We start from the raw sequence: 25,085 nt of genomic DNA, 5'->3' as shown, positions 1-25,085 counted from the left end.
TGTAGAGATTTACGAAAATGTTGACATTCTATTAATTTTAACCAGCCTACAGCAGTTTAACAGCTTCCTTGGATACAAATTACGCTCACTATAGCTTTGGTAAGTATACAGGATTATTACAAACACTATCCCCGCTCTATTAATATCCCTGACATTTTATTATGGAGCCTGCTACATATAGCAACATTTAGACCAGTTTCAACTTTGCAAATAATGTTACATAGAATAGACTGTAGTAGCTCTTGACTAAATACTCCAGTTTTACGAACAAGTATCCAAACAAAAACTTGTATGCAGTTGTAGGGTGGGCCCCTGCCCCGCCCGCTCCAGAACCCATGAATACATCCCTGGCAGGAAAGTACATACTACTACCTAGCCTACTGACAGAAAAAGTCACATCCCTAGTTGATTTCATGTGGGTCTGCGGGTTAGTTGAGTTTAGTGTTCTGCACACAAAATAGTTTCACTATGCAAAGACAAGCTTTATGCTTAGTAGTGTCTTACCCCTTACATATATTTCAGCGACAAAAAGTCACCAGAAGTAATACGCTGTCGGACTGAAAGTATTAAGTACCCAGGGACACACCACAGGACAAGTTGCTGACCAGTCAATAAGCCAACCCCACCCTAAAAACTCTGCAGCTGCCAATGAAAGAGAGGAAGCCATTCCAGAACACTTATCAGTGCCAGTAAGGACTGAGGAGCAGGAAACGCAGTATTACTGAAGTTGTCAGTGGTTATAGAAATAAGTTTTTGGAAAAGTTGGGAAGGAATCACTGGAGTCAAGAACTATGCAAGCCACTGACAGGCTGTTATATAGTCTATTAACTCAATATTTTCCCACCCTACACAATTGCAGTCACTGTTTCTTCCTACAATTTTTAAATTAGGCTGCAGTACTTATGGCATCCACTCTACCTAAAAATTCAAAAACCTCGCTTTAGTAAGCACAGCGATTTTAGAGTGTGTTTTTCCATAAAGTCTTCACTAGTCATGGCTCAACTTTTCCCCTGATTAACTGGTGTGCAAAACAGGTGTTAATTTGTCATCTACAGACTTCCCCCCTCACACACACACACACACACACACACACACACACACTGGATTTTCAGTTGTGTTTTTAGGATTCCTTTAGAGTAGCATAGCATGCTACAGCGCATCTACTGGAGACAGATCTTCATGTGCAACATCTCAGTTGGAAAGACAGCTAGACCCGTGACACCTGTGTAATTAGCCATTGGAGGATAGATGGGTATTACAAGTAACGAGATCACACTCTCGTATCTGGCTGGTTTGGATGGGCAGTATTTCAAGCCCTGGAGTAGATTCAGCAAGAAACCAGTCCTTAATAGTAGCTGTTAGAGTGACTGATACGTAGAAAGTTTACTAGCTTGGGACCTTTGGTCTGATTTAAGTTAAGTTACTTACCATTAGCCATAAGGAATTTTGGAATTAAGTCCACGTTCCAGTCTCTTCCTCGGCCCATTGATTCTGGTGGAGATCCTGGTATGTTAAACCTTTTGTAAAGCTTTAAAAAAGGATAAATGTTCGTATACAGTGGAGAAAACATGCACTATTCATTAATGAATCTGCAAGCTTACAATAAGCTCATCAAAATACATGCTTACGCTCCCCAGAACATGCCAAAACTTCCTGTGCATTAACCTATAGCCCTCCCACTGCAAGCCTGAGGCCAGTCAGATTTTAGTTTGGCGGAAACTGGACTAACTGATGCCATGTGCAAGTCACATCAAGCTGTTACTTTAGGTATAGCATCAGGTAGCCTGCTTGCCTCAGTGTCTGATTTTCCTCTAATACAGAGCCCTTAAACTGGAGACAAGCTTGTCAGGTTTGTGGCCTGTTGAACTGAAGTTGCAGTTGTAGAATACTGCAAGAATAATTTCACTCCACTGATCAAGTTTGTTGCCTCACTGAGCAGAAGGGCAAAGAATACCTGTATTTGTGAGCCTGATTTTTAAACAAAAGTTTCCATATGAATTAGTGTTTGTCCATCTTATATTGTAGGATTATGTGTTGAGATTGCCGAGACCAATTCCTAATAGAATATTGATCAGTGATTTGCAGCAACCGCAGCTTTGGGGCTAGGATGTTGAGAGCGCTTTGCAATCCTCATGTGTAAATGAGCTAAGCAATTAAGTCTATCCCAGTCAGTGCCTTTTGGATTAAAATGCATTAGTGCTTTTACTTTTGATCCTATCGGAGTGATCGACATCTTGACACACTGTTGCGTTTTCATGACAGTCACATCACTCAGTAAGCGGGACAGCAATACAAAAGACAGCTAAGTCATAGCCGTGACAGTCGAAACGAAGCTATTTTGGATCAACTTGTTTCTAGAGACATGTTTAAAAATACTAGCTATTAGCATAAACACTGGACAATTGACACGCGACGCTGAACGAACTGTCCTTAGTGTTAAGCTCCCCAAGTAGTGTAGGAATAAAGACCAAAGGCTCCTTGTTTTAGGTGTCAGCTACATTTTTGGTCTCTTTCACACTTGTATTAGCTGCACTCCTGGTAAGATGTGCAGTTAATCCTCCCCTTAGGAACAGGGGCAAGATTCAATCTTCAGTTAGGAAGAGGACACACAGATTTAGAAGCAAGACCATGGAGATACAGGAGTGAGTATAATAGAGTGCATTCTTCTAGGTACTTACATCCTCCAGTGGTGTTATAGATGCACTTTCACCTCCATAGTAAGAGTTGCGATCCATGTGCAGGACCTTCTTTCCATTCACTGACATGATGCCAGAGAGGATGCATTCCTGTACAAATAAGAGGAGGTTTTAAATGCAGGGAAAGAGTCTTTTGCTTCAGTTATAGGACTGGGTCATCCCATCCCCCAACCCTCTTTCCTTCAATTCTTTGAAACAGCATGACTTGCTCCATGCTGTTTCCATGAAAGCCCTAAGGATAGGAGCAGCACCTGGGTAGAGTTTAACAGCACCCAAACCACTTTTGACCGTTTTGCCCCATAAATACAAGTTGGATGGGCAAAGCAAGATGGCTTGTAGGGACAATATGGGGTAGACAGCAAGAGTATGGTAGATATTTGAGTATGTAGCCACTACATGCCAGGAAGCTGTAGTTTTTGACAACATGACCACCAGGCAGACATGAGGAATGGGCATCTTTTTAAGATGCTGTTACAAAGAGTATATGCCGAAGTAGTTATTTTACTATTTATTGCAAGGCAACTTATAAGCAGCAAAAATTGAACAGATGCAAGCAACTCAAAGTCCAATGTTGATTTGACAAGTCAATACAAGCCTGCTAGTCTTTAGCATTTTTGTTTGTGATAAAAGCCATTGATATCAAGTGTTTCAAAACAGCTGTTCTAGATATTCGGTCTGAAGTATCACTCCACGTTGTGAGCATCTCTTTCAGAGTGAAGCTCGTCAACCTGTTATAGGCAAGTGACTTTTGGCAGACTAGGAGATACACAGAAATGTAGGGCTGGAAGGGCACTCAATAGATCTAGTCCAGTTCCCTGCACTGAGGCAGGATTAAGTAATGTTACAAGACCATCCCTGACAGATGTTTAACCTGTTCCTAAAAACCTGCAGTGAAGTCTATTCCAGATCTTAGTTAGAAATCTTTTCCTAATATCCAACACAAATCTCCCCTGCTGCAGATTAGCATGTCCACTAAAGGTAGGACAAGTAGTAGTTGTCCCCACACTCCCCATCAAGTTAGAAGGAAAGCATGCCTGGCATCAGTGTTGACATGGACTGTAGAAGACCCAAGCTGTGTTACAGTTTTGCTGAGCTTTGTTCAAAACAGAAGCTACAGTGGCTCTCCCAATAATCTTTAGGAAGTTTTACAGTGCATGTGTGTCAAGCCAGGAAAGCCGCCTGTTGTGGGGCCACAGGTTACAGTTTAAAGATGTCCATCTTATGGGGAGATGCAGCTGCTGCTATAAACAGCCCTAGACGTGCTAGCCAAGCTTTGAAGGACTCAAGGTCTTGATATTTCCATAGTAAGCTTCAGTGAAAACTGAAGGCTTATTTTGCCATTTGTTTCTGTTCAAGCCGATTGATGTGCAAAAGAGCATATAAACACACCACGGTTCTTATGAAGTTGACTTAAAAGCCAACACAATTTTTATACTGCTGCTGCATGCACCCTTTAAGAATAGAGATGTTACTGAACATTAGACCAAGGACTCCACTAGTCATTTAACATTGACCCAGTTGTGGCCCTTCTTCCCATTCACATGTTTGCAGTTAGAACACATTTACATTTGGCCTGTTGAGAAATAGCTGAAGTGATAGGCTGAGCATATCAATGAAACTGGGTTCCTCCAAGAGAAATGTTAGCTCTGAAAGTCTCAATGTAACTAGATTTAGCTATGCAACTCCCACTGAAGATAGTTGGAGTTGCGGCTAAACCCCCAACCAGCTTTGAAAAAATTCATAGCCTTTCTGCTCCAACTAACTGAAGTATTTACAGCCCTGAAGCAATTGTATAGCCAAAGACCAGCACAGAGAGCAGCAAAGGCATATGCCCCCTTTGTGCCTCAACCCCGTTCAACAGGGACCTCCTCTCAGAGTAAGAGCATAAGAATGGCCATACTGGGTCAGACGAAAGGTCCATGTAGCCCAGTATCCTCTCTTCTGACAGTGGCCAATGCCAGATGCCCCAGAGGGAATGAACAGAACAGGTAATCATTAAGTGACCCATCCCCTGTCGCCCATTCCCAGCTTCTGGCAAACAGAAGCTAGGGACACCATCCTTGTGCATCCTTGCTAATAGCCATTGATGGACCTATCCTCCAAGAATTTACCTAGTTCTTTTTTGAACCCTGTTATAGTCTTGGCCTTCACAAGATCCTCTGGCAAAGAATTCCACAGGCATTGTGTGAAGAAATACTTCCTTTTATTTTAAACCTGCTGCCTATTAATTTCATTTGGTGACCCCTAGTTCTTGTGTTATGAGAAGGAGTAAATAACACTTCCTTATTTACCTTCCCCACACCAGTCATGATTTTAATAGACCTCAAATCATATCCCCCCTTAGTAGTCTCTTTTCCAAGCTGAAAAGTCCCAGTCTTATTAATCTCTCCTCATAGGGAAGCCATTCCATACCCCTAGTCATTTTTGTTGCCCTTTTCCAAACCTTTTCCAAAATATCTTTTTTGAGATGGGCGACCACATTTGCATGCAGTATTCAACATGTGGGCATACCATGGATTTATATAGAGGCAATATGATTATTTCTGTCTTATTATCTATCCCTTTCTTAATGATGCCCAACATTCTGTTCCCTTTTTTAACTGCTGCTGCACATTGAGTGGATGTTTTCAGAGAACTATCCACAATGACTCCAAGATCTTTTTCTTGAGTGGTAACAGCTCATTTAGACCCCATCATTTTATATGTATAGTTGGGATTATGTTTTCCAGTGTGCAGTACTTTGTATTTGTCAACATTGAATTTAATCTGCCATTTTGTTGCCGTCACCCAGTTTTGAGAGACCCTTTTGTAGCTCTTCGCAGTCTGCCTGGGACTTAGCTATCTTGAGTAGTTTTGTATCATCTCAAAATTTTGCCGCCTCACTGTTTACTCCTTTTTCCAGATCACTTATGAATATGTTGAATAGGACTGGTCCCAGAACAGACCCCTGGGGGACACCACTATTTACCTCTCTCCATTCTGAGAATGGACCATTTATTCCTACCCTTCGTTTCCTATCTTTTAACCAGTTACCAATCCATGAGAGGACCTTCCTTCTTATCCCATCACAGCTTGCAGAGTGAAGTGATAGTTCTCCACATTCTATCCTTGACTTCTACATCCACTGTCAGAGGCATCAATAGTGATGGTAAGTCTTTTGGCCATGCCTATTAGCTGCCTGTTAGCGTTCATCTGCCAAGCTATCTGACCTGGAGCTGGATATGCTAACATCCATCCTTAAGACATTCAGATGTCAAACGTTGCCCTCTAGAATGGCCAAGGGTTTAGTTTTCTTCTCACAACTTCCTGAAAATCTGCTGCATGCAGTGGTCAGCCAAAAGCCATCATATCTAGCCAGGCTCTTTCACCAACATTCACCTTATGTTGTTATTAGTTTGCTATTTTCAGCATTGTCCACTGCTCTCTCTCTTTTTCCAGAGTCTGGTCTACCACAATGCTAAGTGAACCTGTTAACCCATATTGGTTAACAGTCCAAACATCTGCCCATTGTGGGTCTACATTTTAGTGTATGGCTCTCAAAAAAAATAAAAAATAAGTTACAGAACTAGAATGTTCTGCTAGTCAACCCTTGTTTGCTCTTAAACAAGCCTTGTAGACAGAACATGGATATGTTGAACTAGAACACATTAAGGGCTTATCTTCACTTCATTTTTAGGTCAAGCTGTAACTGGAGTGTTGCCTCTAACCTGACTCCCACCCATACACAGTCTCACACTCAAGTTAAGCGGTACTTTACTCTTAAGATGCTAGCTTGTGTTGGTTTGGTTTGGGGGGAGGAGGGGGGACGGCGCGTTTTTTTCTTCAGCCTTGGCAACACACACTAATTTTTGGCTAACCAAGTAAGCATATTCCTGACAGGAGAGGAAGGTACAAGAACACCCAGAGTTCTCAAGTAACTACATAAACATTTTTAAGAGATGGTACAGGATCACACCAATCCCTTATAAGATAGGGATGGGATGACAGGATAAGGATGTTCTGTTCAAATTAGCAGATACAAGGAGAAGGTGGTAACTAGCAATATCTGGAGTGTAAGTAACTTGTTTGTATCAATGTATAAAAGGAGAAATCATAGAAGGGGCATCTTTGGCCACCCAAGGGGGCAGCATCTTGGTATACTCACTGAGCTGGTCCCATTGTTGTGGTCATACATGTTTCTATATCTGTAACCATGGAGCCAGGGCATTAGTATGGTGCTTTGTCAACAATAAACCCGGCTGAGTGTCTTCGCCACCAAATCAAGCCTGTGGTCTCTTTATAGTAAGATCAAGGTCTGCTGAATTCACATGTTGCACTATCTGCTAGTGTGGCTAACATCAGAGCTCCAAGAACAGTAACACTGCAGCAGCAACATTCCTCAGCGCTTACCAGTGCCAGAATTCAGGAAGATGTGAATCTCTTTCGAGTAAAGTGAAGTTATTGCTGGTTAGTTACATAGCACCCAAATGGAATGCATAACTACATGTCTAGATTGCCTTTGTCCTGAAGGAGGGTTAGCCTAGCTACTGCTCAATCCAGAAAGAAAAGCCACACTGATTGCCAGCTCTGCTTCTCTAAGATTAGTGATCCCTACCTGAGAGAGGGTGCCACCAAGCTGTATTCTGACAGTGAACAACAGGATTTACCAAGTGCAATTAATTCACTGGCTGATTTGAAGCCCTGGACTCGGTTCACTAAATTAACCTGCAGAGTCTTCATTTGTAGTCTTGTGGATTTGGCTTAACAGATCCTCATTAACAGAATGGCTTGTCTGTACAGCTGCTCTTCAACAGCCATGTGCCTACACTGACTTATTTGAAAAATTAAAATCTGTCAAAACACTGGCTTGTCAGGTCTGGCAGATGGTGGTACAGCACTGATCATTTCCATGAGAAAGCGGAGTAGGATTGCAAAACAAAAGAAAAAACTTAACATATCTGAGTTATTCTAATGCCTTCAATAACTAAATTCCTGAAGCCTGATGACTTCCTCTCCCCATTAGTGACACAAATGGGCATTTTAGGTATCTTTTGCCTCATCTCTCTCAATTCACAGGTGTATGCCACTTCCAGCAAGACAATCTTAAGAGGAAGCAGCAGAAGATGAATTTGGAGCTTGGCAGAAGTCATAGAAAGTGTTCTAGTTGCCTCATTCCTTCAGTTCTGTACTTGTCTAACCTGGATTCTTCTTGTAGTTCAGGCTTTAAGAACTAGCACAATTTTATTTAAGATCCATTTGTAATAGATTAAAATCCATGCAACGAACGGCCTGCTACACTACTACCAAAAGCAGGTTCTCGCACACAGCATTGGAGTTCAACTTAAGCAGTTTGTACCCAAATGCCACGAGCCTGTCAGATGGAGAAGGTGAAAGAGGCAGCAACATACTGTATGAAGCCTTGTTGTGTTCTGTATCAGGCTGATACGGCATCTTTTTCTCTGATAATATAGCTGCAGATAGAGACTGTCCAAAGGCAAACTTGTTGGCTGATCAGGCTTTTGAGGCCACATCCATGCCCCAGGTGCAGCAGTTCACACCTGGGACCTCACTGCTGAAACTTTATGCCCATATGACAAATTGAGATGAGGAAATTAGTCAGAGAACATAATAAGAACAGCCTCTGGGGAGGGAGGAAGATGGAGCAGTTTGTGGCCCTCCACCCATTTTATTAGTAGAACCAAATCAGGCCCTTCAGCCTGCCACATGGAGTTTTTAAAATAAGTTAGAGTGGCTGCTGGAACACAAAATATTGCTGAAACTGCATCAAGGCTTCTGCCAGGGAAAGGGGCCCAGATAGCCCAGGGAATCTTAAAGTGTAAGAAAAGAATGAATAAGCAATGAGAAAGAGGCTTAGCACGCTCACTCTGCATATAAATCAGGATGAACACCCAAGGGATAGTTTGAATAATCAGAAAAGTGAAAGTTAGTATTAACCATACTCATTGCAGCAATGTGCCATTGAGCACATGCAGTCAGTCAGTGCTTTTAGACTGCAAGCTCCTTGGGGCATAGACTGTTTGTCCAGGGCATGGCACACAGGCTTCAAAACAGGTTGAGGGCCTTTCGGTGCTAGTTGTCAGATAGCTGAAAGCAGATTCCCTTTGGCCTCATGCTTAAGTATCCATCCAAGAGCCCAGTTTGTGATTCAGTATAGTCTGATACAGTAACAGGCAAGGAAAGATATGAACCCATATCAACACAGGGACCGAAAAAGATAACTTAAGCCCCAGTGCCTCTGAGCTAAGCTTCCTAGTGACAGCTTTTCACAAGCAAGGACACCAAGTGACCTGCCCTGTTTACATGAACAGGATTTGCTTCTCTCTGCTGGTGCCAACATGGTAGGAGTCTCGCTCTCAAACAGAAAACCTTCAAGGAAAAAAAAAAAAGGTCTGAGTTTGTATGGATTTCCTCCTAGAGCTTAGTGCCAAGTATGACAAGTTCAGAAACAGCCTCAAACTGCCAGAATGATCAAAACTTCAGCCAATTGTGTCATTGTCTATAGGGGGAAAAGATTCTGTATTCAAGTGATCTTGTGACACAGCCTCTAGTTTAGAAGATTACGTATTAATTTTAAGATCCACTCTAAAATACACATTGAGGCATAAGTGTTCTAACCTAACAAGTTGGAAGCCAGGTGATCCTGACAGGCAGTATATCAGTAGGTGAAGATCTTCACTTACTAGAGAAAATACTACTCATCTTTAAGTTACATACACTAGCTGGCTGCATGTATATTAAAAGCTCTCCCCTCCCGTCCCCACAAAAATCTCCAGGAAGCTCACAGCACTATCATTAATATATTCCAACCAATGGATATCTAGGTAGAAGAGCGTTAAGTCAGCTAATTTTAAATCTCTGATTAATGGGATATCCCATCTCATAATCAGCTACCAGAAGAGATGACGTGCACAAAACAGTATGCCATCCATTTGGAAATTACATTCCCTCAGAGGTAGATTGAGGTTAGTCAAGGAATCTAAACCAAAGTTGTTACCTGTGCAGTTGCAAATCAACCCCAAGATGCAGATCAACTGACAGGCTGAAAAGTTGAGTTACCTTGAATTGTTTTCTATAGGACCAGTATCTACTGATGTGTTTGTATAGCAATTTAATCTGTGGTTACAATTTAGTTATATAATTTTTGCCAAGGTGGTAAAAAAAAAAATCTAATTTGGTGTATTACTATATGACACAGAGTGAAGACTTACATGGAGATACTGTTATGACTAGTACTTTGTTTGAATGTATACCGATTTGACAGGCAATCAAACCAGACTTCTCCAGCCCCAACTACACTTTACTTTCTGAAGTGAGCTCAAGCCATTACATAATTTCTGATTAAACTAAGAAAATAAGGAGAGGAAAACATTAGTAACAAGAGGTTTGGGATCAATTTTGTTTAAAATAATATTTTCCAGATACTTGAAAGGCATTAGTGAGACATGTTCTTTCGCAGTGTTTAGAGTAAGCCTATCTAGACCTTTTCAACCAAGCATGCTATGGGAATATTTTTGACAGTGAACCCTGGCCAGCAAAAATTCATTCTTTAGTCTCTCTTTCACTTCAACCCATGCTCTTACACTCTGAAGATCTATCACATTCATTTAATGGAATGACACGGCTATCCATCCCTATGATGCCAGCCAACACCAGGCTGGAACCAAGACATAGGTTCAATCTAACATGCACTCTAAGCACATAACTTCTAACTACAATAACTAAGGTTTAGATTTTATTAGGGGCCTACTGACATGCAACTTTGAAATGCCATTCATCACCAGGATTTCTAGGACATAGTAAGAAAACTGCGGGGCATGTGGTAGCTCTGGTGTTGTACTGCAATCATAGTTTGCAGCAGTCAGCTCTGAAAATACAAACTATCCTTTTGGTACACATGTAGGCAGAAAGGAACCACATCTTAAGATGGATCAACATTTCTCCCCCACCATCCTCATACATGTTTAATTTGATAGGTCACAAGTAGCATCTAAGTTTTAATTCCTACAAACAAAAGATTGTGAAATCTGTCATGAATGAGGAGTTCACATGTTCAGCTGTACTTTTAACTCTAGGAACACCAAGTTTCCTAGTAATTTAGGGTTGCACAAACATCTCAGCACCTCTTCATCAATACCATGACTAATTAGCATTGCAATTGATCCATCCTGCACTAAAGTAACAATAGAAGAACTACCAATTTGACTTCCATAAGTGTTGGTTTACTTTTTATAGGCTACCAATGCCACCAGGCTCCTTGGAAAATCAAACTCTGGAATTAGCTTGTTTTAATTGACTAGCAGATGTAATTGGTTTCTAAATGTTTCAACTATTAGTGATGTGATGCCTTTGGATAGTCATAAGAGAGGCTTATTTAAAATTTGTACAGCAAGTTTTCCCCCCAACGTGACATGATACTTACTCAATTGAGGTCTCAAAACTAACTATTTGACAATACAGTAGGTTAGCAGATCGCCACAACATTTATGTAACAGTGAACTTATGGACCTGTCTAGAATGATCACCACTAGACAATGCATGTTTTTATGCCCCAGTATAAAGGCTTAGGCCATACTAAAGCTGACAACTTATTGATTTTATTTCACATTTGATGTGAGTGACAAAAGGGGGAAGCAACAAGTGCCTTTAGAACAATATTTGATTTTAAATTAGTAAAAACAAAAAGGTGGTGGGATGTCATAAAGGAAGACATGTTAGTATGTGGTGTAAGAGGATACGGCATTGAACAGAGTACCTTGGAGGGAGGACTCATTAAGCGGATCCCATTTGATGGGATTAACACAAAGATGATGATTTTATATATTTTGTTTTATACAGACTGGAATGTCAAAGTTCTTGACATCACCGTGTTGAGAGTTCAGCAACATTAGGTAAGTCCACCAAAAGTTGTGCTGATATGATAGCAATCCGAAGGACAGGTGCAATATAGCAACACTGTACTGTACAGACATCTGAGTGCTGACACACTTCACTAGTGCCTAGGGATACAAGTTATTCTACAGTTTACTTCTGACAAGCAGGTTAAGGGTATTTCCATGTAGAATATATTAAGGTTCCTCATCTCTAGGAGCTCTGACATCTCTCCATCCCCCCCCAAAACACACACCAAACGTGAACCCCCAGAGACTCTTACACAGCTTCTCAACCATCCCATAAAGCACCCCCCTCAAGAAAGTTTAGAAAACATGCCTTACTCATCTTCCTACCTCGGCCTCTGAAGGGAACCCTATCCAGCTTCTCTCAGATGAAGATTCCTTGAGGCTAAGGGGATGTGGCCAGCCAACATGTGACGTTTCAATAGGGGTTTGGGGATCAACAGGGCAAAGAGGTTATTCATGTCATTCTGTTGTAGCTTTACTCTCTAAGGGCTAGTCTACACTGGCACCACTTTAATGTAGCTTGTGTGGTTGCGGCAGAGCTCTCCCAGCACTCAAAAAAAAAAAAAACTACCTCCACAAAAGCCATGCTCCCAGCACTGGTGCACTGTCTACACTGGCACTTTACTGTGCTGAAATTTGCTGCGCTTGGGGCGAGGGGGGGGGGGGGGGGGGGTGTTTTTTCACACACCTGAGCGAGACAGTTGCAGCACTGTAAGTTGCCAGTGTAGACAGGCCCTAAGCCTCTACCCCAAGTAGTCACTGGACTCAAAGCCACATTGACCATAGGACCACAATTTCAAGCTTCTTGTTTGTTACCTCATTTATTTGAGGGAGCAGAAATCCTGTAGTCAAGTCTGAATTAGATTACCAGCCAAAAGTAGTGGTAAACATCAAAGCTGGAATCTATTTCCCTCTCAAAGTTGCCCGTGTATGTTTATTGATCCCAATCCCTCAGCTATACCATTCCTCCCCTTGTTCCCATGCATTCACTCCCCCACATTTGAGTCTGTTCTTACAAAAAAACCCTCAATTTTATCTCTTCATAGTATTGTTTTGAAGAGGAAAGTCTTTTAGAAGAACTTTCACAATTAAATCCAATACCTACTATGACTGGAGCTCCTAGGCATTACAGTACAAAGAAATAACAGTTAAATTCTACCCTTTACCACAAGCTAAGTTTCATTCAAAGCACTTTATAACAATACAGCCAGTTACTCAAGTATACCCATTCAAATAAAACTGCTAATCACCTGTAGCTCTTAAATGGATTAAGATCAACGTGATCTCATAAGATGAACACAAGGATGGTGCAGCTGGACAACCAGAAAAGAATCCACTTCATCTTGTAACTCAGTCATGTAAGTTCACAATGAACGCACTAGATATGTAGGTTAAGTGCTTAACTTGCCAACTCAGCTTTACCATCCTGTGTTTCAAATGCAACAATCACAGGGAGCTGCATTCAGGCATTAGTAGTGTCAAACTATTGTAGGAGGAAGAACCGAATACAGAAGTATTTCTGAATAGTCTCTTGTTAGTTATTTGGAACTTGAGCCATTTCCCTAGTTTTTAATACCACATAGTACTAAAGTCAGTCAAAATATAAGACAGAAGCCCTATTTCCCAAGGAAAATAGAGGGAGCAGCTTGTGTTGCTATGATCTCCTCTTGCTAACTCAAAAAACAGCTGTCAGGGAGATGGAGAATGAAACCAACTAGGATTGTATCAGTTTCACTCACCACTTTTAGAAGGTGGGACAAGTAGCAACTGTCAAGGTATCTCCCCCAGGGAAAGGGGTGGAAAGCCTTGGTTTCACACATTTAGCCAGACTAAGGCACACATACTGTAGGAATAATCTGTACCAACAGGGAATGGCCTACAGGAACAAATAGGCCATCTCAAATGGCAAAAATATGGCTATTTATCACCATAGGTAAAGCATCAGTCCCCAAAGCATGTAAGTGACAACACCATTTAGCCTATGGTAGGAAGTGCATGCAGCTCTTTACAAGGTATTATCACAACCCTGAGTCTGAGGTGCAGGGGAAAGAAAATGGGGGAACACCCGCCCACCTCAAAATACAAAATTGTGTCTCTGTCCAGATAAGCAAGAGCAAGACAGACAGTTTTAACAGTAAAGGAAGCATTCACTCACAGCTATATTGCATTTTCTTTCTCCATTCCTGGAAAAGAATCATGTCTCTCTTATTCTGTGCAACTCACAATCCATCTCAGACTTTTTTCTTACTAAACCTGTATTAGCGAAAGTTAAGGTGGAGGGAGATTTCTCCCCCCAGTTCAAAGAATGAATAATAGGAAGTCAGTAACAGCAGACCCTGAAGCAGCAGCATTGTCACGTCTCATCTGCAACCTGCAAAGCATCCTCCTCCACCCCAGAAGGAAGAGATTACCAAGGATTTTGTAGAGCACCGAGTATTACCAATAGTCAAATTTCAGCAGAGGAGAAAAAAGGGACAATTTATGAGCAGAAGCAGAAAAAAAAAAATCCCTTGAAGGGATTGGTTGACTGTTTACAACTCAGTCACGCAATTGCTTGTTCTTTTCCCCACCCCCTGCTACTGCAGTCAGGGATTGACAGAGCATGAACGCTGCATTGAGGAAGGGGGGAGGGGGGGGGAAGACTGACTGCCTCCACCCTAAAGCTAGGCTTGTGCCTTTCCAGCTCCAACCCCCGGAGATCAGAGTCCCAACTGGAAATCCTTAAACCCCAGCGCGTGCATTTATTTCGGGGGGGAAGGGGGGGAGCAATCAGCACCAGGCAATAAAGCCCTGTTGGGGTTTGATTGTTTTTTCTAACAATTGCATTTCCTGGGGCCTCCTAGAGGCAGCTTCAGGAAACCTGATTTCCCAGGTCAATAGTCAAGCCCCCTCAAGCAAGGGAGACCCCACTACGGATCCTAGCACCGCAGTCGCACGGGAGACCCCCACCCACAAACGGGGCTGGGCAGGAGACCAGCCACCAGCTCAGGCTCCTGGTGGGACCCACCCAGCCCCGGCTCCTGGCCTGGGGATGAATGAGAGCGGCAGCAGGACGGGGGGATGCGAGGAAGGGGGCAAAGCGGAGGGGAGAGGGAGGGGGGGGAATGGCGCAGGAGCGGGGGGGCAGGGGCAAGAGGCGGGGGGAGGGGCGGAGAAGGGAGGGTTTGTGGGGGAGGGGAGAAGGGGCGGGGCCAGGGGGAGAAGTGGGAGGACGGGGGGGGTCAGGGGGGAATGGGGTAAGGGGCGGGGCAGGGGTGAGAGGGGACGGGGCGGGAGCCCGCCGCAGCGCAGCCCGGCCCGGGGGCGGGAGCGGGGCCGAGGCCCGGCCGGGCGCCCCCTCCTCACCGTGAGGCCGGTGCCCAGCACGATCACGTCGTACTCCTCATTCATGGCGGCGGGGTCGCGGGCGGGTCCGGGTCGCGGGGCTCGGGCGGGTCGGGCGCTGGAGGCCGCGGAGACAGAAGCAGGATAAAATGGAGACGCCGCCGCCGCCGTGAAGAGACCGCGCCAGGGGGGTAGGCGGGGCCGCCGCAACGAACCGAGGGGGCGGGGCCGAGCGCCAGCCGCTGTCAATCGCGCCCGTTCGGCTCCCCCCGTTGGGCCGCTCGACTGTCAGTCGGGAGGCTCCGCCCTCACCCGTCGCTAAGGGGCGGGACGCCGGCCTTGCCAACGGGAATGCCACCGTGGTGCTGGGGGTGTGCGCCTGCGCGGACGGAGGCGGGTGCTGCGCTGACCCGGAGGCGCCGCGAGTGCTGCAGCGCGAGCCGCCCTGGGCGCCGCTGGTGCAAAGACAGAATTGCGCTTCCTGAGCCGGCTGCTGCCGGGCGCGGAGGCATGGGGGGGGGGAGGGGCACAATGCATTTGCAGGGATGCCTGGCAATATATTGATTGCACTGCCTGTCTCGCTCCCAAGGCCCAGCAGAAATAGGGTGACCGGGTGTCCCGAGTTTATAGGGACAGTGCCGATTTTGGGGTCTTTTTTCTCATATCGGCGCCTATTACCTCCCACCCCCGTCCCGATTTTTCACACTTGCTGTCTGGTCACCCTAAGCAGAAATCTCCTTCCCTGCAAACGCCCTATCCCAAAGCCCACGGGAATGAAATACCGGCTTGGGCGCTGAGATCACCGGGCAGCCATTCATAAGCGCCACTGTGGTGGATAAGGCGTTCCAGTTGGCTTTGAAATATGGCTTTGCAACGCACCCCCTCTACCCCATCAGAAATGCCTTCCTTGGCGATATAGTAGAATCCTCGCTCAAGTGGAGAGTCCATTTTCCACATGAAGTAGCTGGCTTTGTTACAGTATCAGACGTAGAGCTGGAAGGGACTGCAACCTGCAAGAAGTCATCCAGGCCAGACTTCTGCACTGGGACTATCTCTACACTATGGATCTTGCAGTGGCACAGTTGTATCGGTACAGATGTGCCACTGTAACGTCTCCCATGTAGCCGCTCCGTGCCGGCAGGAAAGCCTCTCCTACCAACGTAGCGCTGTCCACACCAGCACTTTTGCTAGTGAAACTTACCTTGGTCACGGGGGTGTTTTTTTTCACACCCCTGACTGACAAAGGTTTTACCGACAAAAGTGGTAGTGTAGACAAAACCTAAGTTAGGACCAAGTAAACTTAGACCTTCCCTGACAGATGTTTGTCCAACCTGTTCTTAAAAACCTCCGATGATGGAGATTCCACAATCTCCCTTGGAAACCTATTCCAGAGCTTAATTATCCTTATAGTTAAAAAGTTTTATCTAACATTTAATCTAAATTTCCCTTGTTGCAGATTAAGCCTATTACCTCTCGTCCTACCTTCAGTGGACATGGAGAACAATCGATTACCGTCCTCTTTATAACAACCCTTAACATATTTGAAGACTGTTATCAGGTCTTCCCTCCTTTTATCAAGATTAAAGATGCTGAAAAGAGCCATTTTAAAAAAGTCTCAAACACATACCATTAAAATAAAGTGGCAAATGAAACTGCAAGAATCAATTCAGAGAATTTCGTTTTAATTTTTTCTTTATATAATTTTTACTGGGCAACATCTAGAGCCATAAGTAAAGAATACAGGTTGGGTATTTGAAAGTCGAAGGGAGATAATGGACGCTAAATCCTGGGACTTTTAAAATCAATATGAAAGCAGGACTTAAAATGTGTATATTTTGAGTGTACAGTATATTAACAACCATCACCTGGTGAAATTAAAGTGGAATAATAGACAATTCTTGACTGCAGCTCCCCATTCAGGCACTCGTTGGTGCATAAAGTCGGCTTTGGCTGTAGCGTAAAGGCTGATATTTACAGATGGTCGACATTTTTCAAAATTGCAAAGAAATTTTTTTGCAAAAACATTTGTTTTTGACCAGTGGTTGAAATTTTCAGAAATTTGGGACCAGAAAAAAATATCAACCAATTCTGCAGATTATAGATTAAGTGCAGACTGCAAAATATTATCTGTAGCTTCAAAGATACCCCCCAGCCATCAGCTATTCTGAGAGAAAAAGATGAGACAATCCTTCTTTTTGAGATGGACAGGCACCCAGATCTAGAAAGACAGACGCATTTGCTATTTCACAAATGGACAGCTACATGGACAGATATATTTAGCTAGATGTTATTTATGATTTGTTAAGTGATTACAATGTGACTGACACCTTTTACTCGCACTTGTTCTACAGTTGGACAGACAGAATTACGGTCCAAATCAACAAAACACTCGCATGTATTTAACTTGAAGCATGTGCTTAAATCCTGTTGAACTGGATAGGACTTAAGCATGCACTTAAAATTAAATGCATGCTTAAGTCCTTTGCTGATTCAGGGCCCAGGTCTAGATCAAACCAGTCTATCTAGCCATTCACACATTTTTACATCATTGGTAATTGCAAGTTTTGACTGATATCTGACTGCATGGTTTTGCTGGGTCTGAACTCATCTGCTCAGGGTTTTGTTTTGTTTTGATTTTTTGTCTGTTTTCTGCATACACAGATGTGCTTTGTGGAGTGGGTTTTTTTTTTTTTATAGGAAACAGCTGCAGTGGGGGCAATGACAGGTTATTTCTGCTGAGGACATGGCAAAAGTATAACCATATGGTGAATAATCAGAGTTAGTTTTGCAAATTTGCCTATCCTTGTGTGAAGTTATAGTATGAAAAAGCAAAAGAAACAAAAAAAAATACCCCCTTGTGCTTAGTTATACTTCCCTGTTGAAGAGCTCAGCACCTCAGCTAGTCTAGCCTGTATTACGGTATAAAAATCTCTGGCCTAGAACTTCCCTTATCATAAATCTTGCTTCCAGCTCCTGGCATGGTCAACAGCACAAACATTTATTTCCTGTGTGATTTATACTGAGTAGAAGAACTGGTTAGAGCACAAGACTGGGAATGCAGACCCCTGTTTCTATTACCTGCTTTCTGGGTGACTCTGAGGAAGTTCCTTAGCCCCAATTTTTCAAAATATTGGTGCCTCTGTTTCTGTGTCCAGTGAGGCACCTTGGGCCAGACAGTCGTGGGTGCTGACCACCCACAACTCCAAATGACGATAGCACAAGCTTTGGGTGCTCATTGCTGCTAAAACACAGGGTGTCTCCAGTTAATAATTTTAGAAAATGTTAGTCTTACCAATGGTGCCTCAGTATACAGTACTAATCTGTACAACGGTTACTATTTATAAGACATGGCAGAGATACAGGGAGCTCTGAAATACAAAATACTCAGGTCAAAAGAGTAGACAAAGTCTTGATTGAAAACAGTGACACTTACCTCCCTCACAGGAGGTCTGTGGGGCTTAACTTATTAATTAGTGTTCGTAAAGCATGTTGGTGTCCTCACAATAAAGTGTCTCGTGTACGTGTACACCACTCGTCTTAGTGTACGTGTACACCACTCGTCACTGCTGGATGGAGTCATCTACTTAAGCGTGTGTTATAGACCCTATACTACTAATACCTGCTAAAACAGCGGGTCTCAGACTTTTTTACTGGTGACCCCTTTCACATCACAAGCCTCTGAGTGCGACCTCCCTTATAAATTAAATGCACCTTTTAATATATTTAACACCATTATAAATGCTGGTTTGAGGTGGAGGTTGACAGCTCGGGACACCCCATGTAATGACCTTGCGACCCCCTGAGGGGTCCTAACCCCCAGTTTGAGAACCCCTGTGCTAAAGATATTCCTTTAGAGGCTCAAACTTTTTGGGTTCAATCCCACAGTCACAATGCAGTTATGAGTGGCTGTGCTGTGCAGCATAAACAGAGGTAGCAGAGATTTAGCTGTTGCAAAATTGATGATGCAAAAGTTAGTTTATTGTGCTTATCGTTATGCAAAAGTTAGCCAGTTGTGAGAAGCTGTTGCAACAGTTTCCTCTAAAGACTGACCTTAAATTAGAGAAATACCTTCTACTATCATGAGTCATCCAATGCAGATCCAGGAAAGTCCTATGTTGTTTGTAATTTAAGACACCCCCACCCCTCTCTTTTTTTCTTTACAGTATGAACAGCGGCAAACCTGGATGCTAAGAAATATGACAGAAATGCAGCCCATATAAATTCAACAATCAGTATCCTAGAAGAATGGAAAGTGGTGGCAAGGCTCATCACTGCTTTATGTCTCACTGAGGCAGGGATAGTGGAGAAGCAAATTCTGTACCAAAAAAATGAATGGGACTATTGGGCCTGGGTTTTGTTTGATGTATTAACTCATCTCTCCACAGAATATGCCAAAGGGGATTTTCACTTCAAAGTGATAGATGTTCTTCGGGAATCATTATGAAAATGTTCCGGTGATTGGCGGAGGTTGGCACTAAAATAAAAATAAGGTTTTTGCTGTAAGACATCAACAGTAAGGTCTTGTGGGGAAAGGCACTTGACTGGCCCTCAGAAGATGTAGGGTCGATCACCCAGTGTGACTCTCAATAAGTTATTCAGTCTCTTAGGCCTGGTCTACACTGGGCCGGGGGGTGGGGGTGGGGTGTCGATCTAAGTTACGCAACTTCAGCTACATGAATAACGTAGCTGAAGTTGACGTACTTAGATCGACTTACCACGGTGTCTTCCCTGCAGTAGGTCATAAGAACATAAGAATGGCCATACCGGGTCAGACCAAAGATCCATCCAGCCCACTACCGACAGTGACCAATGCCAAGTGTCCCAGAGGGAGTAAACCTAACAGGTAATGATCAAGTGATCTCTCTCCTGCCATCCATCTCCACCCTCTGAAAAACAGAGGCTAGGGACACCATTCCTTACCCATCCTGGCTAATAGCCATTAATGGATTTAACCTCCATGAATTTATCTAGTTCCTTTTTAAACCCTGTTATAGTCCTAGCCTTCACAACCTCCTCAGGCAAGGAGTTCCACAGGTTGACTGTGCGCTGTGTGAAGAAGAACTTCCTTTTATTTGTTTTAAACCTGCTGCCCATTAATTTCATTTGGCTTCTCGCTCCGGTGGAATACCGAAGTTGACAGGAGAGCGCTCGGCGGTCGATTTATCGTGTCTTCACTAGACGCGATAAATCGACCCCTGCTGGATCGATCACTCCGGAGGTAAGTGTAGACATGCCCTCAGTTCCCTGTCTGTTAAAGGGGGATAATAAATGCTTCTTTTGTCTATTTAGCTGGTAAGCTTTTCAGGGCAGGGGCTGTCTATTACGATGTGTGTACAGTGCCTAGCACGCACAATGGAGTCTGATCTTGGTTAGAGCCTCTAGGTGTATTGTTACATAATAATATTATAGTGCAACATAAATTTCCCTCCCCCCTTGCTTTGTTGAATGGGTTTAAACATCTATCTCTGTGGTAATTACAGCTCCTGACTGGCTAAGAGTTGAGCACCTTCAATTATTTTTGTCCCTGCTCACATTCTCACCCCCTTGTTTGTCTCATCCACCTTGTCTTTGAGATTGTCAGCTCTTTGGGCAGGGACTGTTGTTTTCAATATTTTATACAACGCTGAGAATAATGGGGCCTAACCTGGGTGGCCTTTAGGTGTTACCACAATAGAAGAAAAAGGAGGAGGAGAAGGATAAACTGCACCCAGTGTAAGATTTGTATTTTCCTGGAGCTTTTTTGGATGAGAGGACCAGGACACCCATGGAATAACTATTCAGCTGCATGATGGAAGCAAGATGGCCCCCTCCAGGCTTCCTAGATAAATTGTGGGGAGCCTGCACCTCCAAGCCACATGAGTCATGGATTGGGTATAGCATGATATGGCCCCTGGATAAAGGGTGTGTAGTGAATATATACGTGCATGGTAGCCCTGATTAGGAAATGGTCCCTACGCACTTCCCATTACACATTTTATTCCCATTTTTAGCAACTGCCTCAAATTCTTTTCCCCAGCAATGGTCCTTCACACCCCTGTCAGACCTCTACGAACCCTTCCCCTAGCCTGACTGGTCCCCCAAGTCATAGATACTATTCTTCCAGCTCAGAGATTAGATCCGAGTCCCTTTGAGGCCCACAGTCATCCAAAGGAACACAAGGTCTCCCCCAACATCCCGAGGGGTTAGGCATGTAGCCTCCATGGCAAGCCCAGCCTTTTCCCCGCATTAAAGAGGCTTGCAGACAGTTTTACCTTTATATACAAGCACCAGAACTTTTCAGCTTTAGATGCAATGACAAAGTCCCATGCATAGAGTATGGCAGGAGACCTGACTTCTACTTCTGGCTCTGCCACAGGCTGGCTTTGGGTTATTAGTTTAATTCCTCCCAAGTGCCTCAATTTCTCGTTCTGCTCAATGGGAGATAATGACACTTATCCGCTTTTGCAAAGCACTTTGGAATCCTTGGATGCAAAGCAATAAACGAGAGCCCCGGGTGGGATTTTTCAAAAGTGCTCAGCTTTCGGCCTGACTTTCTTCCCACCGAAGTCAATGGGCCTTACTGATTTCAATGGGAACAGAGTGAGGCTAACGCTGAGTGCTTTTTAAAACCCCACTATTCGTGTTATTATGCTAATGAAACAACCTGAAGTATCTACTAAGGCTATTTATGGAAATGCACATGCACAGAAAGCAACGGATCTACAACAGCTTTGTTCCCAAAAGACAATTGCTGTGAACTACTCGCTGGAATTCCTTGAATTAGGGTTCACAGAGACAGGTGTCTATTTTAATTTTGTTCTTGATTAATATGAGAAGCAATTTTCCTGGACAGTTTCTAAAAATGTAACAGAATGTGAATGGCAACTAAAGGGAAGTTGCAGTCCAGCTGAGATGCTCTGAGGGACAATTATTTGTGTCTGATAATTGCACCTAGCTCTTATCTAGCCCTTTTCATTAGTAGATCTCAAAGCGCTTTACAAAAGAGGTATCATTATCTCCATTTTACAGATTGGGAAACTGAGGCACAGGGTGGTGAAGTGGCTAACCTAAGGTCACCCAGCAGCAGAGAATAGGCCCTGAGGCCCAGTCCAGGGCTATACATCCACTAGGCAACACTGCCTCCCATCATCATGGGAGAAAAGATGGATAAAACTTTTGAGGTCTCATTCTTACCCCAGTGCCTTACTCTAGTTTTACACTGACTGGACTACATTGTAATCAATGGCATGACAATGATGTGAAACTGGAGTTGTGCAGGACCAGGCCTTTTAAATGTGTTTTTTTGAAGTCATTGTTTGGCGAAGGTGTCAGAGTGGCAGCCCCCGAATCTGCAACCCTCCATCCTTTGAACAGGTACAGTACAGCACAGAAACAGCACTAGGGTAGGGTAGACTCATCACTAAAGGTTGGTCCTGTTCTTGAGTCTGCCACAGAGCTGCTATGTGACCTTGGGCTCCTCACATACCTTTTCCGAGTCTCAGTTTCCCCTCCTGGAATACGGGGATAAAATAATACGTATCTGCTCAGGGAAGGTGGTGAGGCTTTGTTAATTCATATTTATTAAAGCACTTGGAGATCTGTGGATGGAAGGCACATTAGAAATGCAGAGCATTATTTATTAGTTTTAATTTCCATCAGTGCTGCCTTCAGCTGTGAATTAGACCGTACAAAGGTTGGGGTGAGGGGGCAAGAAGCAGCGTTAGTGAGTTTCTTGCATCACTACTATGCTAGCATAAACCCCGCCCATATTTCATTACGCTGGGTAGCTCTTTTTGCTGAAATCATTCATCCCAAAGCCCAGTTCTGTGCAAGAGACCAGCAGTAAAAATGCAGAAGGCCCACGTCACCTTTTATTGACCAGATGATTTTAGGTCTTGCGTGATCTCCCTCTTTCTGATACCCATTCCATGCCTCCCCCTGCACCCCTTTTCGAATCCAATGAATACTGTCTTCTTTTTGGTCACTGTTTGTCTTAAATAAGTTTGAAAACTAGAATAATTCTGTAGTTCTTCTATGGTGTGTTCCATCTCCAGGGATCTCCCAGCCCTTTACTAACATTCAGCATGATTCAGCAAAGCATTTAAGCATGCGCTTAATTTTAAGCACGTGCAGAAGACCCACTGAATTAAAAGTTAAAGTTCAGCATGTGTACCAAGGCTTTATTGAATGGTGACCCTTATCTGCACAACGTCCCTGGGAGTTAAGTGTTGTTATCCCCATTTTACCAAGGGGAACAGACACAGAGAGGTTAAAGGACACATTTTCCAAAGTGCCCACTCCTTTTGGGTGTCCGATATGAGACACGGAGGGCTTGATTTTTCACAACTGCCGCATACCCACAACTGCTGTAGAAATCAACGGGAGATGAGGCTGCTCAGCTCCACTGGTAATTAGACTCTAAACTCTTGAAAAATTGGTGACAAGTGATTTGCCTAAAGTCACGTAGGGACGCTGGGGCAAGCTGGAAACAGAATCCAGATTGCTTGAGTTCCACCAACATCCTTTAACCACTAGGCTATACTCTCTCTCCCGCCAAGCTCTTAGGCCTTTTCTGCACTTAAAATGCTGCAGTGGCACCGCTGTGATGCTGGAGTGCTTCAGTGTAGACACTACCGACATCAATGGGCGGGATTCTCCCATCGGCATAGGTAATCCACCTCCCCAAGAGGCAGTAGCTAGGGTGACGGAAGAATTCTTTCATTGACCTAGCACTGTTTACACAGGGACTTAGGCCTGGTCTACACTAAAAAGTTAGGTGGAAGGAAGCTGCATTAAGTTGACCTGTTAATGGATGTGTCTACACTACCGGGTCCTTTACGCCGACCTAAGTCGCCTTTAATGTCGATTTCTGTAATCCACCTCTGTGAGAGGCATAGCACTTAATCCGATTTTCATGGGTCGACTGCGAGGTAGTGCAGGTGCAGTGTTGTGTAATTCGACTTCCCGTGGGGCTATGGGGAAGGGCCATTGTTCGACTAGCTCCCGACATGAGCCTGCCATAAACTTCATTAAAAGTGCGGTCACCTATGACCCGGGAGGGGGCCTACTCACCATGGCTGGAGCAGCAAAACAGCACGGTGAATGGTTACAGATTCTGATTATGTTATGGCTTGCACCTAGTGTAATAAGAGGTTGTTTTTTTTTTATTAAAACGGCCTTGCTACAGAAACATTTTATTTATGTAAAATGGCTCCTTTATTTTTTCCCCTGACTGATAGCTGGAAATGTATCTTTCAGTGTGTCATCGACACCTGAAAGCAGACTTTCGCTGATTAGAAAGAGGAGAAAGAGAACGCGGGAGGACATGTTCACCGAGATAATGAACGCCTCCGGGACAGCTGACACAGAGCTGAGATCGTGGAGGATTTCACTGTCCCGAGAAGTTAGACATGGACATGGAGAGCAGGAAAGCTTCCCATGAGCAAGAGCATGCGGTGCAGGATGAGATGCTTCAGATGATGAGGGACCAAGCAGACATGTTGAGGCGTCTGGTTGAACTGCAGGAACAGAAGCAAGAGGGTAAAGTCCCTATGCAGACCCTGGTGGACAGCCAGCCAGCATTGCCTGTCACAGAATCACCCTCCCCCAAGCATTCCCTGAGGCATGGGTGAAAAGTCCATTATCTCTTTCACTTAACTCAGGGGAAGGGTACAAGGAACAGAAGGTGCCTATTCACAGACCTTTGATGGTCTGGAATGCGGTATTATGTTACACAGCTGAAAATGTTTCTCCCGTTCCAACTTTACAACCCCTTTTCCCTAAGGTTACCATTTTTTTCGTTCTCCCTCTTTACTTATGTTTGTTAAATAAAGTAAATGGATTCGAGAAATAAATGTTCTTTATTGAGTAGAAGCAGTGGGCTTGGGCAGGGGGTTGGCTTTACAGGGACAGTGAAACAAGCCAGATGAAGGTATGGGAAAGCAAAATGCAGACAAGCAGCTCACGTTACTGTGACTCATTATTGAAACGGCTTTTCAAAGCCTTGCTGTGCTCTTCTTATTGCCCTGGCGTCTGGCTGCTCAAAAATGGCTGCCATGCGATCTGTCTCAACTGCCCACCCCTGCGGAAAATTTCCACTCCTTTTTTCACAGATATCATGGAGCAAACAGCAGGCAGCTATAACCACGGGGATGTTCTCTTCACTAAGGTCCAACCTTGTTAGTAAACT

At 43.9% G+C, this 25,085-nt stretch overlaps 1 protein-coding gene across 1 annotated transcript in view; it reads right to left on the bottom strand.

Annotated features, from left to right (window-relative positions):
* Nucleotides 1-15,098, bottom strand: part of GDI2 (GDP dissociation inhibitor 2) — a 28,735-nt gene extending 13,637 nt beyond the window's left edge. Inside the window, exons 1-3 of the mRNA XM_034764101.1 lie at nt 14,939-15,098; nt 2,679-2,786; nt 1,429-1,528 (exon numbers count right to left, since the gene is read on the bottom strand). Coding sequence (XP_034619992.1) covers nt 1,429-1,528; nt 2,679-2,786; nt 14,939-14,983 — 253 coding nt within the window. The 5' untranslated portion in view covers nt 14,984-15,098. The remainder of the gene's footprint in view (nt 1-1,428; nt 1,529-2,678; nt 2,787-14,938) is intronic.
* Between the last annotated feature and the right edge of the window lie 9,987 nt (nt 15,099-25,085).

The sequence above is a fragment of the Trachemys scripta genome, chromosome 1 (genome assembly GCF_013100865.1).
Source record: "Trachemys scripta elegans isolate TJP31775 chromosome 1, CAS_Tse_1.0, whole genome shotgun sequence".
NCBI classification, from domain to species: domain Eukaryota; kingdom Metazoa; phylum Chordata; order Testudines; family Emydidae; genus Trachemys; species Trachemys scripta.
This window is presented reverse-complemented; position numbering and strand designations above follow the sequence as displayed.